General features: G+C 29.9%; 3 protein-coding genes and 1 pseudogene across 6 annotated transcripts in view; 2 read left to right on the top strand and 2 right to left on the bottom strand.

The window, feature by feature from the left end:
* Nucleotides 1-3,276: 3,276 nt before the first annotated feature.
* Nucleotides 3,277-18,650, bottom strand: part of LOC145181819 (kynurenine--oxoglutarate transaminase 3-like) — a 32,260-nt gene continuing 16,886 nt past the window's right edge. For 3 of the 4 annotated variants that reach the window (XM_090071354.1, XM_090071356.1, XM_090071355.1), the window contains exons 3-15: nucleotides 18,059-18,110; nucleotides 17,714-17,821; nucleotides 17,518-17,595; nucleotides 17,306-17,377; nucleotides 16,854-16,940; nucleotides 15,925-16,041; nucleotides 15,521-15,641; nucleotides 14,613-14,689; nucleotides 14,300-14,389; nucleotides 13,957-14,143; nucleotides 13,787-13,860; nucleotides 4,006-4,092; nucleotides 3,277-3,786 (exon numbers count right to left, since the gene is read on the bottom strand). In XM_090071354.1, coding sequence (XP_089927480.1) covers nucleotides 3,727-3,786; nucleotides 4,006-4,092; nucleotides 13,787-13,860; nucleotides 13,957-14,143; nucleotides 14,300-14,389; nucleotides 14,613-14,689; nucleotides 15,521-15,641; nucleotides 15,925-16,041; nucleotides 16,854-16,940; nucleotides 17,306-17,377; nucleotides 17,518-17,595; nucleotides 17,714-17,821; nucleotides 18,059-18,110 — 1,210 coding nt within the window. In that variant the 3' untranslated portion in view covers nucleotides 3,277-3,726. Of the gene's footprint in view, nucleotides 3,787-4,005; nucleotides 4,093-13,786; nucleotides 13,861-13,956; nucleotides 14,144-14,299; nucleotides 14,390-14,612; nucleotides 14,690-15,520; nucleotides 15,642-15,924; nucleotides 16,042-16,853; nucleotides 16,941-17,305; nucleotides 17,378-17,517; nucleotides 17,596-17,713; nucleotides 17,822-18,058; nucleotides 18,351-18,485; nucleotides 18,616-18,650 lie in introns of those variants that run through there. The other variant, XM_090071357.1, reaches the window with a different exon arrangement.
* LOC149879042 (uncharacterized) lies at nucleotides 5,535-10,203 on the top strand. Its single transcript, XM_090071360.1, has 3 exons — nucleotides 5,535-6,185; nucleotides 9,754-9,823; nucleotides 9,968-10,203. The coding sequence occupies exons 1-3, from the start codon at nucleotides 5,670-5,672 to the stop codon at nucleotides 10,138-10,140; spliced, it is 759 nt and encodes a 252-aa protein (XP_089927486.1). The 5' UTR covers nucleotides 5,535-5,669; the 3' UTR covers nucleotides 10,141-10,203.
* Nucleotides 6,180-8,138, bottom strand: LOC149879043 (uncharacterized). The gene is made up of 2 exons (XM_090071358.1): nucleotides 6,836-8,138; nucleotides 6,180-6,494 (listed from the first exon to the last, which is right to left on the bottom strand). Exon 1 carries the CDS (start codon nucleotides 8,017-8,019, stop codon nucleotides 7,198-7,200), a length of 822 nt encoding a protein of 273 aa, XP_089927484.1. The 5' UTR covers nucleotides 8,020-8,138; the 3' UTR covers nucleotides 6,180-6,494; nucleotides 6,836-7,197.
* Nucleotides 11,106-12,846, top strand: LOC149879041 (uncharacterized; annotated as a pseudogene).

Here is an 18,650-nt window from a genome sequence, read left to right as displayed (position 1 = left end):
TATTGCGTCATTGTTTTGATGATCAACTCATTTCTCGTCTCGGATCAGTGAGTTTGCCACCAAGATCTTTTTTAATTTAAAAGATCTTGGTGGCCAACACTTTGCAACATCAACTGCTTCAATATCGTTTGCAGGCTTTTTGATAGACCGTCTAACTAAATAGCTTTGAATGGAAAAAGGTACATTTAATCTAATTGATCATGATTCATTAAGCCTACCGATTTGCCAACGACCATGCCTCCTAAGACAAACATCTCAATCTAACTATAATTCTAAGTAGTCTTCAATAACAAAATTTTAGCAAGAGAGTTTGACAAATCTTATATGGCTGTGTGCTAGTGAACTGATTCGCACTCTCAGTATTTTCAGTTATACCACACAGCATGATTTTTCTTTCCGGTGAAAACGTAATCAGCACATACCATGGACGTATAAGAGATGGACGTGCAACGATATTGTTTTTTTTTGCGAACCATGCTCGCTGTCTATTGTTACAAATCTTTTGTTTTAAACAACAGAAACTAAATTACATTAAAGTCTGTAGGATTCGTCGAAAATTTTTGGCCTCGTCTTACCAGTCACATCAACTTCTTTTTTGTTATTAAAAGTAACAGCAATAGAACCAAGTTTTAAGCTTAATTTTATATAGCTAAAGAGATCATTTACTTAACTACTTTAGTACGTGTATAACAAGAGATGTAATAAATAATACAAAATATCAAAAACTTTTGTAGCTACCTAGAGCACAATAGTTTCATGTCCAGAGAACTGCTCCATCTATTATATTGCTTTAGACTTCCAGTTTATGAATATTATAGTTTTCTATTTTAATGTTTAACAAGAAAAATATATAGAGTTAAGGATAAACAACTTATACATAAAATGAATGTAAATACAATAAAGAAAAAAATAATTTGTTACAGTTTTAAAGAATTCAGCAAAACCAATTTATGGCAAACCGCAAGAATAACTAAGTACTTAATTTTAACATAACATGATTTACCAGCTATAGGGGAGAACCTTAATGAATGGGACGATTATTGAATGGGACAAACTTCGATTCTTATACAAGCATCGATGTAAGGATATTTAAATTCCTGTAACAAAGAGTGATAGAAACAAGAACTCAACTGACCGACTCATCCATCCTATTGCTCTATGACCGTAATGACAATCGATGTTATTTTGTTTTCGAATGTAAAAAGTAATTTTTAAAAATGTTTTTTTTTTTTTTCTGATTTTGCAGCAATTTTTGAAGTTATGGAAAATAAAATTCCATGCTTAAATAGATAGCAGCCTCTAGTACTACAGTGAGTAAAACATTCAAGCTTAATTAATGGTGTTTTTGGTGTGACTAATCATTTTTGGATAAAGTGATGGGCATATTGAATGGGACAAAGTACTGCCTATTGAATGAATTTAATAAAAAATTATTTACAGCTCTGCAGAGGGGTGCTGCAGTCCCTTACTTTTATCCCCATGGGTAATGGGTATTTACACACTTTTATACTGCAATATTTTACTTAAATAAAAATAACTAAATATAATATTCTAAAATGAGAAATTTCTACTTTGATTGAAATTTAATTAGAGTTAAAATGTTTAAAGTTAAAAATATTTTTTGTGTGGTCTTTATGCATGTATCTATATATTTAACTACATTTACAATTAATAAATTAATTTGAAAAATGATTGAATTAAATATGTTTATTTTTAATTCTTTTATGTTTGTCCCATTCAATGAGACATACTTAATGAATGGGACAAATGTCATGCTCCAATAAAACTCTCTTTTTCCCAATAGCCAAATGCAAATCCAATTTTTTTGTTTTACTATATCATTGAGCAAGAGTCGATGGTTATCAAACATATTTAAATATATATATTAAACAATTTTATCTACGTTTAAAAAGCATTTTGCAAAAACTGTCCCATTCATTGAGGTTTTCCCCTATACAAACTAATTTTTATTTGACAAAAACAAAAGGGTTATTATGTGCTTTTTATGACAAATGGAATAATATATGAAATTTGAAAAACGAAAACATGAAATATCTGGCTGCATTTTGCAAGATAATTATAGACGTGAATAACTTTTTAAAAGGTTTTTCTGTATCAAATGAATCATAAAAAAAAGCCCATTAGAAAATGCACCTACTATAAAAAGTTATGCATAGTGGAATATATATTATGGAGCTTATAAGTAGTCAAGGCAAAAAATGGCGACATATTGGAGAAAATACTGAAAAAATACACAAAATTAAGGCTGGTGAATGAAGGACCAAGGAATTGAATGAAACCAGATCTTGACAAAAAATTTTATTTAAGCTTCTTTGTATTTTGCTATACTTTTTTTAGTCATTTTAAAATTATCCTTACAGGTCTATTTTATCATTGACGGGCTTTGTTTACACGAAAAAAGTTTAAAAAATTGAGACAAATGTTCGTCTTGAAAAAATGATGAAAACCTGTTCGTGCTGACAACTAATCTCCTTTACCTTGGAGTAATTTGTTTAGTAATTTGCCAATGCGTGAAGTAGTTACTTTATCCTGAACAGTCTTATTAAACAAATGCTGTAAAAGTTTATACTAATACCACGTGATCAGAGTTTCTGTTTTAATACTGTGGGCAGCCATTTTAGTAGTTTTTTTTGTTGACGGGTGAAAATTTAGTGTCGGAAACTCGCATGGCTCGCTGATTTCTGCGGCCTCTTTGATGTAAAACAATTAGTTGCCAACCATCTCTCATACGTCCATGGCACATACTCTTGATATGCCCCATAGCTTACAGTCGGCGGTAAGATCTTTGACAGTCGAACTTAGAGTATGACGAAAGCAATGAGTGAGAGAGCTTTTGATTGCGCATAACATTTTTGTTTTGCTACGTCACTTTTTTACCCTATCATTTTGGGTAAAAAAAGTGACATACGGTAAGATTAAACAGTTTTACCAGTCTTAGTCAAAATTCTTTTACATAACACAAAATTTTTGATATGTATACATTAAATCAATTCTATATATTAAATGGGATTTAGAGTCAAACTTTAAGATTACAGTTATATTCTTTTCTCTCTAGACGTAAGCTCGTAGCATCACAAGGCGTCGCAATGCCGCGTAAATTATCTCCACAACTTTTTTTATGGCAAATATACAGCAAAGAAGTAAAAACAGTATGAATCACACACAGCTCAAGCGTTATCTTAATGGAAGCACTGGGAAATGAAAAATAATTGGTCGAAGCCTTGATATTGTAGCCGAGAATGTAACTGAATTATCTCTTCCTTGGACATTTTGCTATTTTAGAACTAAAAAATTTTAAATGTTACAAAAATCTAAAAAATTCTATATTGCTAAAGAACTTATATTGTTAAAGGAGAAGTTATAGAAAAATAAGAATAAGATAGTTTTAACGTATTTTATTCTTTCACGCGAAAATAGGCGAAAATCGCAAAGAACATTTCCAAGTAAAAAAATTTTAAAGAAGATTTTTCCAGGAGAAGAGCAGAAGTTAAAGAGCAAAGTTAAAGAGTTTATCAAATTTTGTTCGCAAAAATACTAGTTTTACTAAAACGTTAACTCGACTATGAATGAACAATTATATAAAATATACCCTTTTTAATACTGCACAACGTTAATACTTTACAATTCGTTATTCTGAAAAGAAAAATATAAAAACGAAAAAAAAAAGTACTCTTTTTGAAACTTTGTGTAATAAACTCAGTTTGTTCATAAATTTATGTTAAGTTGCCTAAATATTTCTTGAGCAGCGTCCAACGTATTGTCACCCTAAAAAAGAAAAACTTTGACACAAAATGCGAACATCATTTTAAATAAAAAAACAAATAATAGAATTCTATTTATAGGTATAATTTATGTACAAGGTTTTTAGTTTTAGTTTCCGTATTTTTTAAGCACAACAAGAAACTTGTCATGTGCTTAAAAAATACGGAAACAAAAATTAAATCGTTGAACAGGATGTATTAAAAAAAGTTTATTAAAAATCACCTTGATAAAGCAGACACGAATAAAATTTTCAAATTCTTTCTTGTGTGCATCGCTATAAAAAACACTGCATGGGATAACAGCCAAACCCTAAGCATTAAAGAAAAACAAATACTTCATATTTTTCACACAAATCTAAACTAATTGTATCACACAAAATAATCTTACATACACTGTAAAAAAACTCCGTAGTATTTATCAGACTTTTTTCGTTATTATGTTACGGAAAAAATCCGTTTTCAATAAAATACGGTCTTTTACCCTATATTTAAGACTTTGGAAATAATCACATCATTTTACATGATTTTGTCAGTATTTATGATAAGGAGAAGTTCCGTAACTTTAAATTACGGTCTTTAACCGTATATTTGAGTATACTTTATAGCGCCATTTTTCTTTTTCACGAGGAGAAATTATACACGCATAAAATTTCAAGTTAGACACTTTAATATATTTTTTACTGGAACTAAAGTACTATATGTTTTTAAAGAAGTGCATTCAAAAAATTATCTTTAATTTAGCCTAAAGATGCTGTTATATATAGATATAGGTGTTTATTAAAGATAGTTACTTGTGAAAATCTGTTTCCTATATTATATTGGATTTATATGGTTTAAGAACCTTTTATAATGTATTTAATTTTTTAAAGTTCATATTGTTTAGTGTTCAGTTTACTTTTTTATAGTATATGAAAGAAACACTAAACATATTAACATAAAAAAAATATCTCATGTTTTATTTACTATTTGATTTAGACATTAAATTTGCGTTTGACAGTATATTTATTTGAGGTTATTTATGTATTTTTTATAAAAATATATAATTTTTTTTATGTGATGTAGTTCTTTTTCTTTTGTTTTCTATATTTCTTTTTAAATAGTTAACTATTTGACAATATATATTTGATTTCTAACGAGTTAGATTATATTAAGATGTGCAATTGTAAACAGTGTGATAGTGCACTACCTACTATTAATGCATACGTTCATCATTGTCGTTTGCATTCCATGGAACCACATTTCAGAGTTGCATGCTGTGTATCTGGTTGTTTTCAAAGCTTTTCAAGTTTTAGGAATTTAAAAAAACATATCTATCGTGATCATGGTAAAATTAAATGTAATGCAAGATTAGCTACTTTAAATAATAAAGGTATTTCATTTTCCTGCCAAGTTCTCATGTGTGGTGCAAATTGCAAGGATCTGTCTGCATTGTTCATTCATTTAAAAGATCATATTAGGAATGGTACAGCAATTCAATGCCCATATGTTGGTTGCAATGCAAAATTTAAAATCGTCTCATCTTTTACTAGCCATAAATCTAGGAAGCATATGAATCCTTTTGCTATAAATAGAAGTGAATCTTTTGTTGCAATTAATAGAGACACAAATGTATCCATGGAGATTGGAGATTTTTTATCATCTGATATTGTTAAAACTCAGGACAGTCAAGAAGAAATTGTTGTAAATAATGTACATTTGCAAGTTGAATCTTTTACAAGAGCCATTGTCAGAAAATACCCCATTTCTCTTGAGGATAAAGTTGAAAATCAGAGAGTGGGGACGGGATGCAGCTATGTTGCGAAAAAACTAGAGGCTCGTGTTGAAAATATTAATAGGCTACAATCTCCAAATCCATTGAAACGAAACTTTGCTTCAGAAAGTTGTGTAATGGATAAAGAAACAAAAAAAGCAAAAGTCAAGCCAAAAGATTCTTATGGATGCATTGATTGGCTGTTAAGACTCGGTGAAAATGAAAATGTAAAAAGTCAGGACAACCATATTGGGTGGCTGCAAGATCATCACAATCTGCACTCTTCATCATGGAATATTTACAAAATAGAAAGGCTACATTCGTTAACTTATGCTTCACAACGTGCTGATATAGTTGGATTAAATAAACTGAAAATTGTATCGTTAGAAGTCAAATGGCCATTTTTATTTAAAGCCAATTGGTTTTTACATCATTTTAAAACATTGACTGGTGTTGACATATTTGAAGAAAATCTTAAAATGAAATCTACCATAATTGTCAAATTTTTGCAACACAAAAAAGAAATGCAGCAAGTCATGAATGAAATGTCATTAGCAGGCCAAGGTCACGTGTTAGCACCACTTGTTGCTGCAATTTTGGGCATTTGCCAGTTTTTTAAAGAATCTTCAAAGTTTTTGTTTCATCAAACTGTGGTAAATATTTTTCCTTTGATTTTTTTCTTCCTTGATTAAAAAAGTTTAGAAGTTCATATATCGACTGTATAGAACACAAATGTAGTATGTCCAAAAACCAAAATATGGAGAAAAACAGATTTCAATTTTCAAAACCATTTGTAAAATATAGCAAAGTATTATGTGGGGGCATTTTATCAATGATTACATACTACCATGTATCTAATGTAGGATAGTGAACATCTTAAGTGGTGTTGTTGATTCCAAATGACTTTAAATGTTGAAATTTGTTAAGAGGATGAACAAAAATGGACATGCAACATTTGTGCTCTATAAAAAAGTAAAGAAAAGTCTTATTACATTTGTGCAATATAAATAATTCGAACACAATTGTTGATCAATGTAATTTAATCCTTAATAAAAATACATTTGATAATCCTTAAATTATCATAGTAATAAATTTAATAATCATGGAACAGGGAAAATTATGAATACTGATTATAAATAAAAAAAAAAAAATAATTGAATTAAATGAAATAAATTTGATAATCTTGAATTTATCATGAAATAATCATAGAACAGATAACATTAAAATGTATGAATACTTTAGCACAATACTTCATGATTACTGTAACCCTAACCCTAATTAAACAAAATAATTTAGTTTTAACTTTTAAACGTCATCATCAGTCTCTTCAGTGGCATCTGGTTGTAGAAGGCGGTCTCTGCATTTTGCATTGCTTGGTAGATCATGGTAGAAGGGTGCATGTTCCTGAGGGATGATGCCTGATTCTATATGTGACATCAGGTCATTCTTTTTTGGCACCGAGATTGACATGCAGCAATTGTAGGCAGGCGCCAATGACAGATTTGCAAGCAAAGTTGGTCGACCGCGTGCTATTAGAGTATTAAGTTCCATAAATGAGTCACTTTTTATGGAGTATTTGTATTGAATAATGTATGGGCGACTCTTTTCAAATTGCATCCATTTTATTTTCATCCACTGCACTGCTTCATTAAGAGTATTTTTTGATCAATTTTTGACGAATCTTGATAAGGCTTTCAGATCATGTACATCATTATGATACCTTCTTTTGACAATAAAGAGTGGATTCTGCTTTCTAGCAAAACCAATTATGAGCTCCCACTCTCGGGTTGTGTAGACTTTTTTGTGCCGGAATGCTTTCTCAATAGTCGCATGCATGGAGTCTGCCTCCAGATAACTATGACCTGATTCCATAAACTTCAAGTCAATAATTTCAATATTTTTTAAGTTCTGGACAGCATACAGCATTGCTGATGCAACATAGAGATTCCTGTTTTGACCGCTACAGGTATCTGAAAATGTAGTAACGTGTTTCACAGTAGAAGGAAGATTCCCTAAATGATCTAGAAGAGCAGATCCTATTTCATTGGCACCTCTTCCACCTTCGGTTTCATCCCACAAGTAGCAGTACCCTTGGTGTGATGCTGTCTCAAACAATATAAAATTGTACACAGCCAGCTTTCTTTTGTAGTATATCTGAGCATCCCCCGCATGCGGTGTCACCAAAACAGCTTCCAGGTCAAAGGTAACTACAAGAAAAGATTTATCATCATGAGCACGTTGTTTATCAATGTATTTTTCTTCCATTGATTTCTTTTCTCTTTGTTTATGTTGATCCCATGCAACTTTCAATGTCAACTTCCTTGCTTCATCTGCATCACTGTAAGCATTGCAAACAGAGCACTGATCTTTTTTTGGCTTGAAACATCTGAGATTGAAATCATTGGTAAAGATCTGTCTATATTTGTGCTCTTTTACCAATGGTAAGTTCAGGCGCACGCAGTAGTCATCTCTGTAAAGTCTGTACATTTGTTTTATGTTCAGGTCAGGTGACAAGTACTGTTTGTTAGAATTTTTTCTACAATAATGTGGGAAAAATCATATAAACACTTTTCTACAATGAACTTTTGGAAAAGTGTTTATATGATTGTGTTTTAATACTAATTTGAAATTAATACTTTGTGGCTATATTTTTAATTTGTTTAAATAAAACATATCTCAATTAGTAATAAACGGTTTATTTAAACTTAAAATTCGTAATGTAAACAACAGAAAAATTATAATTGAAAGAATGAAGAAAGTGTCGAAAGAAATTGAAAATTTAGCTGTTCAGAAGCTTAAATCAGGATTGTCTTCGTGAGAAAGGACGAGAACTTAATATATCTTATTGTTTAGTCTATAAAATTAAGAAGCGAAACGATATAGAGGAGAAATGCAACAAAAATGGACGCAAGAAAATTTTCACTACTCGAGATCAGAGAACGATTTCTAGATTAATCATGACAAATAAAGCAAAATCAGCACACGATGTAAAGAAACAATTAAATAATGCTCAAGGTACAGTGGTAAGTACTCGAACAGTGCAGAGAGAACTCAAGAGAATTGGATTCAAGGCAAAAAAGAAGATCAAGAAACCACTACTAACACCGAAACATCGTAAACAACGATTGGAATTTGCAAAGAAGTATGAAAACTGGACTTTTGCTGAGTGGAGTAAGGTGATTTGGACAGACGAAAGCAAGATTAACTTGATTGGCTCTGATGGCATTCGATATGTATGGAAAAAAGCTGGAGAAGGAATTTCTGATCGTGACTTTATTCCAACAGTAAAATATGGCGGCGGAAAGTTGTTGTTTTGGGGATGTTTCTCTTCGTCTGGTGTTGGTAAAATCGTAAAAATTGATGGAATAATGGACGCGAAACATTATATTGACATTTTCAACAATGGCTATTTGCCTAGTTTACGAGGATGGCGAAAGCAAATTCGTTTGACACTTTTTATGCAAGACAATGATTCAAAGCACAAGGCAAAAATTACATTAGAATTCCTAAATTCGAAGAAATTTAAGATTCTAGAGTGGCCTGCGCAAAGTCCCGATCTTAACCCGATCAAGAATCTTTGGTCTATTGTGAAGAATCAAGTTTATAATTATGAAACAAGAGCAGCCAGTCGACAAGAATTATGGGAACGAGTTGAGTATGTTTGGAGTTCGATAACTGTTGAAGAATGCAAGAAGTTGATTGGTAGCATGCCTGCGAGAATTGCAGCAGTCATTAGAAGTCGTGGAGGCTACACAAAGTATTAATTTCGCATTAAAATTAATAATAGCATAAATCGCGACAAAACTGTTTACATCTGACATTTTGTTTCAATAAATAATTTGCTATAAACACTTCTCATTCATTTAAATTCAGGCTCAAAACATGAAACTACAATGAATTACCTTTATTTTGGTATATATATATTGATATGTAAACATGTATTTCAATCATTTATTTTAAAAAAGAATATTTTTCAAAAACATGTAAACACTTTTGTCGCATACTGTATTACACTTGTGTTTTGTTTTATATCTAATGATGGATATCATTTGTGGACATATTACAAATGTCCTCTACAAGCTTATGTTACTGCCAATAAGAATATAGTAAAGCATTGATTTCATAAAAATGTGGACATACTACGTTTGTGCTCTATACAGTCGATATTTTGTCCGCTAATTTTATCAGCAATATGTTTGTGCCATGTTTTAATACTTGTAGGAGCATGCAAATGCAGATGATATTGAAAAGCACATTACTCTTCCACTATCTCCTTGCATTGTTTTTGCTGGTAACAATATATCATTTTTGCTACTAATTATTTAATAAATTTATTAAATGTATTTAAGAACCATGATTTAAATTTTATTTTCTTAATGTTAAGAAATTTCAAATTTTTATGCTTGTTTTTCTCAACATTTTTTTGCCTATATAGGAACATGCATATTCAAGTGTAACAGTTTTCACTTGGTTGTTGATTGGCATGTTATAATAGATAATCTGGCAAATCCACTTTTGGCATTGGTTGTTCTTTTTTCTGCATATTATGTGTTGAATGTTGGCTATCCAGTAGAGATTGCTGCAACACTTGAGTTTTTGAAGAGGTAAATCGTAATTAATGTTTATCATACTTGTTTATAAAAAAAATTATAAAAATCCATGGCGTTTTCATATTACACGCAACATATTCTTTAACTTCTATATCTTTTACTCTATAACTTCTACCCTACCTTTTTTACAAAATTACTCCATCCTGATAGGATACTATACGCTTTATATACTCTACATACAATTGATATACTATTATATGCTTTTTTTTTTCCTGCAAATAACGATTTATTAATCTAATCTAATTATTATGTAGATGTGTCGTAAAAATAAATCCTGAAAAAGGAAATAAAATCGAAAAGATTGGTAAAAAACAGTGCTGGACCTCACCCAAAAGAAGGGTTGAGCTTTTACCGAAAATTTACCGGTAAATCGGTAAAATTGTTTTACCGATTTACCGGTAAAATGATGTCGGTAAATTTCGGCAAGTATTGTTTTAATAACGTTGAAGGATGCTTGAAAATGTTTTAGAATGCTTGAAATGGCTCAACCAATAAATTAAAAATTTAATTAAAAATTTAATTTTCATTTTCCTGTCAACAAAGCTGTTGTTTCTTATGCTTGAAAAGTGATTTTGTTGGTTTAGTTTTGTCTAAACACTTTAAGAAAAACGCTTTTACTTTCTTGTGACATTTATCAATCAATGTATTTTGGAAAACGATATTACATCCACGGTCATTTACAAATAGTTATAAAACATAAAAATAGGGACAAAATCACAGAAAAAATAAAATTACACAACATTTAAACATAGAAATAAATTTTAAAAAGTATATATTTTTGTTACATCTTCGACTTTTCGAATTTATAAAAACGTTCCATGTTTTTCTTAACTTTGTTTAGCGTTTAACTTCTTTTTTTTTTTCATACATTTTAATTTAAAGATATCTTTTTGTTGTATTTGATTGACTTTTTTTTTCTTTTGGCTTAATTTTGTTAATGCTTTCATTTATTCTTTAATATATATGTATATTTTAGACAAGAAACATGGAATCAAAAAGGAAACACAAGAAAAAGTTACACCAAAAGCCATCACAATCAAAAAGGCCTAAGATTTTAATTTTTTTTTCAAAAGCAATCAATTGAAGAAGTGATTTCAAGACTTACAGCACTGGATGGATTTAGTTTCAATGCCATTGTTAACAGCTCTTTCATTCAATCTGCAATGTCTGAAAAAGGTTATGATTTCCCAAAAAATCACAAACAAGCAATCCAGTCAGTTAAAAAGTTTGCAACTGGTGTAAGGAATGACCTTAAAAACACTTTCAATTCTTTAGTGACAATGGGAAAACGCTTTTCAATTACACTGGATGAGTACACTTCTTTGAAAAATCGAAGGTACATGAATATTGGTATTCATCAAAAAAACAATCACTGGAATCTGGGCTTGACTCGAATTTCCGGAACTCTGCCGGCTGAAAAAGCTGCAGCTGTTGTCACTGAAAAAGTGGCAGAATTTGGGTTGAAACTAGGCAACAGCATTGTCTGCTCAGTTACTGACGGAGCTTCCATGATGGTTAAGTTCGGAAAACTGGTTCCAACCGAGCATCAAACTTGTTATACCCACAGAATGCACTTGGCCGTTCAAGAAGTGCTGTACGAGAAGCCTTCTCAACAAATCTAACAAAACTTATTTGAAGAAACAAGCGACGACGACGAAGTCAGCAGTGACGAATCTGAATCTGACATCAAAGTCAGTTTTCTTGGTGCCGCCATGGATGAAAACATTCCCATTCCGAAAGTGAAAGTTCACTTGCAACCTGTCATCACAAAAGTCAGAAAAATTGTCAAGTTATTTCGAAAATCGCCCGTCAAAAATGACGTCCTTCAAGAAGAAATTAAGAAAGAGCACGGAAAAGAGGTTTCACTTATCCTTGACTGCAGAGCAAGATGGAACAGTCTGCTATCAATGATTCAACAGTTCCTCGAAATCAAACATTCAATCAGAAAAGTATTGAAGGACATTTCTCCACATTTGATTTGCAGTGATGATGAAGAAGACATTTTATCCGACATTGTTGCTGCTCTTGAACCAGTGAAATTAGCAGCAGAAGCACTTTGCCGACAAAATGCAACTCTTCTTACTGCTTAAGGAATTTTCAAGTTTCTTGTGAACAGGCTGAAACAACAAGATTCACCTCTTTGCATTGCAATGAAGAGTGCAATTTTGAGACGTTTTGAAGAGAGAAGGCAGAGCAACCTTGTAAGCTTGTACAGATATCTTTCCAATCCAGAATGCTTGTCCGACATTGAAGAGCATAAAATTTTCAATATGCCTCCGAAGTCTGTACTTCAAAAGACCGCCAAAAACTTGCTGTCTAGGCTTTTTCCAACAAATCCAGATGACCTGGAGTTTATTCAAGAAGTGCATGGCTCAGAAACTCTTGACGAAAATCCACTTTCTCTTGAAGGAAGCAATTCAGCATTCGGCCGAAAAACAGCGACACAATTCAAACGACGAATTCAAAACCATTTCAAAAGAAATGTTGGTCTATGAAGCGTCCGGAAAGAGAACTGCAAACCTTGAACTTTTGTTCAATGCACTAGAAACCATCCCACCAACAAGTGTCGAATCTGAGCGAGCCTTTTCTGCCGCTGGATTATTTGTGACAAAAATTCGATGCAGAATGAGTGACGAACGACTTACTTGATACACTTTGTTTTCTCAAAGCTCATTTTTTATCCAAAAATAAATCTCAAACCTAACATTGATGTGTTTTATTTACTTATTACTGCATTTTATGGTGTTCTGTTTATGCCTTTTTATTTTTTACCGATTTTACCGGTAAATCTTGATTTTTTTTACCGTTTTACCGGTAAATTTTGATTTTTTTTTACCGTTTTACCGGTAAATTTAAAAGTCGGTAAAAGCTCAACTATACCCAAAAGTATTGAGTTTTGTTAACGAACTGGGGCTGTTTGAATGGACAGAGCAGCAATAGATTAAAAGACGAGTTTTCTATGTTGTGTATTATAATTTTTTTTTATTTCACGAGTAGTTTCTTAATAGTGGAATTATATTTTTATAACAACATATAAATTCTATTCATATATTTTTCACTTTCGAGTTGAGTGTCTATTTGCTGAATTAACGGAGTTTTTCCGTTAATTGGAAATGAAAAAATAAAATAACCGTAAATTTTACGGAGAAAGTGATGTCCCTTTGCTGCCTGACTTTCTCCGTTATATGTACAGAAAAATAAAATAAGGAAACCGTGAATTTTACGGCGAAAGTCCTGTATTTTTTTAACGGACTTTTTCCGTTGATTTTAACGGAAAATAGAAACTACGGAAACCGTTAATTTTTACGGAGAAAGTGCTGTCACTTTGCTGCCGGAAACTCTCCGTTGAATCTACGGCGAATTTTTTAATAGTGTAATTACATATTGGATAAATCTTACATAACTACATTGGATAAAGTGTGGGTTAGATATGAAATTGCTAAATTGTAAAATTCTCAAAAGACAGCTATGTAAAAAACTTTCGAAGAATCATGGATTTAATCAAATATATTTATTTTGTAGTTAAGATAAAAATCAAATAAATTCTTAAAAACGAGAGCTTTTAACCAAAAAGAATTCAAGGCCTTTGAATTAAAACTTGAAATCACTTTTAAAAAAATTTAATGTCAGAAATTAGTTAGCACCTTTTCTTTGATTAACCATTGTTGCACTATTTTATCAAGCGGAATATCATCATCATATCCACTTTTATCTACTTCTAAAAAATGAAATAAAAAGACAAAGATCAAAAAAAAAGATATGAAGTTAATTTTTATTGTCTTTTCATTTTTTAATCTAAAAGAAAATAACTTACTCAAACCACTGATATCAACAAGCATAAAGTAGCCGCCGTCAGGCATAATGGGCGCCATATTGGCTTCTTTTACTATTTCAAACATTCGTTGACGTTTTCCGGTCATATTTTGTCGCAACCAATACCAATAAGAATTTGGTGTGCCCAGCAATTTTTTTTCTTGTTTAAACGTGTTAGCTAAAGCTATCTATAAAAATCAAGACCAAAAATGAAATTAAAACTAAAACTACAAATTAAAGTTTAATTAACCTTCATACTATTGCTACCACTTTGATTAACTTTCTATAATTGCTGTATAATTATGGAAAATATATAATACAAAAGGAAAAATATGTTTTATTACTTGGAGTGGAGTTGGGCAAGTATAAATAATTCCTTGGTGAACTCTCATGGCTCCTGATATCAAATACTCTGGTGCAATAAGCCAACCTGACTAAGATAAAAGGTAAAATGACTAGGCAATCTAAAATTATCAAAATTTTTTTAAACAAATTTACTTCAAATTTTTGTTAAATATATCTATAATAAATTTTTATTCAAGAAATTCATATTAAATCTTTTTAAAAAAAACTTACATTAAAGTTTAATTAAAAAAGTAATATTAAATTTTTGTTAAAAAAAATTACATTAAATTAAAAAATATATATATATAAAACCTTCCAACCAGTCACACTAAAAGTTTTGCCAGCACTGCAAACAGTAACTGTATATTCCCACATTCCAGGAAGTGTTGCTGTAAATTAAAAAATAAAGTAAAATAAATGGTTCAGTTTTGTTGATTCTGCAATTCATCAATACAAATAGACTGAAACATTCAAGTGAAATAATACTGGCTTATATCCAATGGCCTATTTTTTAACAAGTTGCAAAATTCGTGTTAAAAGTTAAAAAAAAGTTTCACCTTTTAAAGCAGAAATTTAAAATTACTTAGTGATTTTTTTCAAATTTGATATAAAAAATCATTATTGTTCTTACTGCAGTAGAAGAAAAAAGATCTTGACATCAATGTTAACATAAATCAATACATAGCCATCCTAGAGAAGGTTGTCAGGCCCTGGATGCATACTCTGCTTCTGAGAACAAGATTCCAGTAGTAACTGGCCACACAAAAATAAAAACACATAAGTGAATAGAAATTGCCAAATATCTAAAAAAAGATGGCTGCTGAGCTTTTTAAATCTCTTTCCACCAGACTACTCTAAGTGATATTGATCTCCCTGAAAGCTACTTTTGAGAATTGAAGCTAGATGATTCCTGACTAAATCAATACCAGCAAGTTAATGGCCAGGTTTCAGGCTGTGATTGCTGCAGAGAGCAGTCACAAGTACAGAACTACTCTTTACATATTGTTAAACAAATTTACTGTAGATAGTTGATTGAGAATATCTTTAACAAGTAAAGTCAACCTGGCTGTAACTCTTGATATGAGCCATAGCTAACAGTTGGCTTTTAAACAAGATGAACTTTTAAGTACACTTAGAATTAATAAAAGTTGTACATATGGTACATGCTAAACTAAAGCTTATATATTTTTATTTCTTTTCTTTTAAAACTAAAATCTCACCAGCTCTAACATGTTCTGATCCATTGTACACTAACCATTCATAGACTTCATCACTGATGTATAAAGCATTATACTTCTTGCATAGATTGCCAATAAACTCAATTTCTTCACGGGTAAACACCTATATAAATTAGAAAACGAGTTTCTATTATTTTCTTTAATCAATTATTAGAAATCAAATAAAGTTGATGCTATTAGTATAAAACTGTACACATTTTCTTATTAATGAATTTTTTTGTTTTCAAACAAGAAAATTTTAATGAACATTTGTTTCTGTACAAACTTTGAAATAAAACTTTGAAATAAAACTTTAAAATAAACACAAAAATCAAACTTTCTTATAAAATATGATATATAATATACAAATTTTTCCTATTGATATGTGTGAGGTGTTAAGCATATACCTTTCCTGTTGGATTGTGTGGGGTGTTAACTATGATAGCTTTGGTCTTTTCATTGAACAAGCTAATCAACTCATCCTTATCTAACACAAAATCGCTTGCTTTATTTCCACCTTTTTTCTGAAAAATGAAAACAGAAAGGAAGCAATGATAAAATTAAGTGCAATAGAAAAGCTGATTTTAAAAAAAACTTTTACTTTTCAAATTTATTTATGTGCTCTTTAAATTCTAAATTTTGTTTTCTCAAGAAAAGAAAAAACTAATTTTTTAAGGTTTTAAATTCATTAAACATTTTAAGTTGTTTTTTTAAACTTTTTTTCAAGAATAAAAAAAAAGTAAAATATTTAAAACAAACATTCATATTCACACATTTTAAAGTATTACTATAGATTAAAAAATACAAATATTTTAATATATTTAAATTGGTTTCTAAAATTTCAAGTTTTTATGGTTTTTATGCATTTTTTGTTTAATGTTTTCCTTTATCATGCATCTCTTTAGTTTTATTGTATAAAAAAAGGAACTTGTTTTTATAGAAACTCTTTTTCTAGTGAGAAAAAGTTTTGTCTTCATTTAAATTAGTTCAATAAAAAAAAAAAAAATTTATCAGCAAAATTAAGTTTGCAACAAGATTTCTAAAAACTGGGAATCAAAATATTTTGTTTCTAAATTATTTATCTCAAATAAATTGAATTTTAACTTAATTTAATTAACTTTTGGTGTATTAATGTGAGTATAAAAAACCAAACTTAAATAAGTTTAAGGGAGTTTCAGGAACAGTTTTTAGCACAAATTATGCTGATTTTATTGAATATTTAAATAAATATGTAATAAAGAGGAGCACAATTTTGTTCAAATAATGTAAACAAAGATAAAATTAAAACAATCATAGGCTATTGAAAATACCCATTATAAAGCTAAAAGTAACTTACTAATCGCAGTGGTATATACCGTGGAACTCCATTAATTGCAAGAATTGTCTCGCTGTAACTATCAAAATATGGTTCAATCAAAATAACCTACAAAGGAAATGAAAACAGAATTTTAAAATGAATTTGAAATTAAACTTTACAAATATGAAATGGACAGCAAAAAAATTTTTTTTATGTGAAAATATGTTAAAAAGTTTATAAATAATGAGAGCTACTTTTTGTATTGTAGTACTTATTCAGTTTTTTTTTTTTTTTAAATTTTTTATCCTAAATTATTTACATAATCAGCGATACTAATACTAAACTAGTAAGTTTATTCTTATACTTTAACACCATTGCTGATTTCTACCATTAATTTTTGTAGTAAAAAAATTTGGAAAAAATTTAAAGTAAAATTAAGATACATTTTTATATTTTTCTGATTGATTGAAGATTGTTTCTCTTATACTTACTTCATCTCCAGGGTTAACAACAGCATTAATAATACAATGCAATGCTTCATAAGCACCAATTGTAACCATGACCTAAATATTTAAATTAAAAACAATAGTAAATGAACACTAAAATCACAATTAGTGCTTTTGGTTTTTATATGTTCATAAAAAAAAAAAAAAAAAAAAAAAGAAAAGTTCCATTCAGAATTCTATTTCTTAGATATCATTACCTCTTTCAAACCATCAATTGATCTCCCAAACAGCGGGCTGTAGATATCAGCAATAGCATTCACCAGATCAATGTTACCCTGAATCGGAAAACCAGTTCTGAGTAACATTCTTCAGAAAATAATAAGTTTGAGGACTTATAAATACTTAATTATATACTTTTATACTTTACAAGCAATTCTGAAACATATTAATTACCTGGCCTCTTGTGTACTGATTGTTAACAACAGGAGCATTATCTGCTTGTGTTGCAATTAGTGCATTTTTTAAGGTTGTTGGGACCACTTCTGGAAAATCAGGAAAGCCCTAAGTAGGGGAAGTGAAGGCTTTTATTGGACATCATCTCAATGTTAAAATTTTCAATTAAAAAATCAGAAGAAAATTTTGTTGTGGCAAAAAAACTTTTTGGTTAAGTCAAAAAAAAATTAAAAAAAAAAAAAAATCAAAAGTTTACAGAAAAGAAAAGGGTTTTTTAAAAAGGCACTAGTAAATCAACCATTTGATAAAAAAAAAGATGCAATCTTAAAATTGTAAAGATCATACCTGACCCAAATTCACCGGTTTATACTTATTGACTAATTTTAGAGTTTCAACCCTGAAATAAAAATAAAACTATAAACTTTAACCATATTTTTTTTTAACATACAGCTAAACCTCAATGGGCCAAATAGCCAATTTAACAGACATTTGCTCATAATCCAAGTAAATTCTTTCTTGTAACATAAAGGAATTCATCAATCAGGAACAGGTAAAATTTTATCCAATCTAATGAGAGTGTTTTTTAGGTGTATTGTATCTTGGTTTAATTGCTGGTGTATCACCCTCCTTAAATATCCTAAAATTAATTAGTACTCTAAATAATTACAATGCCCTTTCTAAAAGGTATTTACAAAAAAAAAACAAAACAAAAAAATGCATTTTCATAATTCAAAAATAAGAATTAAGGAGTTAGGGTCATTTCCACACTTACCGTGAGTTATCATATATTAGATTACTCAAAAAGTAGAAATGCTTTAGAAATGAATTTTTGCAGCCATCAATGTAATACTATAACGGTTAGTTTAAAATTCTTCTTACTCTGAAATTTAAATCAATAATGTACTTATTTTGATCAAACTTTTAAAGCGCAGTTTTC

Source organism: Hydra viridissima, unplaced genomic scaffold (assembly GCF_058129835.1).
Source record: "Hydra viridissima isolate aposymbiotic clone 2 unplaced genomic scaffold, HvirCarnegie_v1 scaffold_14, whole genome shotgun sequence".
In the NCBI taxonomy this organism is placed as follows: Eukaryota; Metazoa; Cnidaria; class Hydrozoa; order Anthoathecata; family Hydridae; genus Hydra; species Hydra viridissima.
This window is presented reverse-complemented; position numbering and strand designations above follow the sequence as displayed.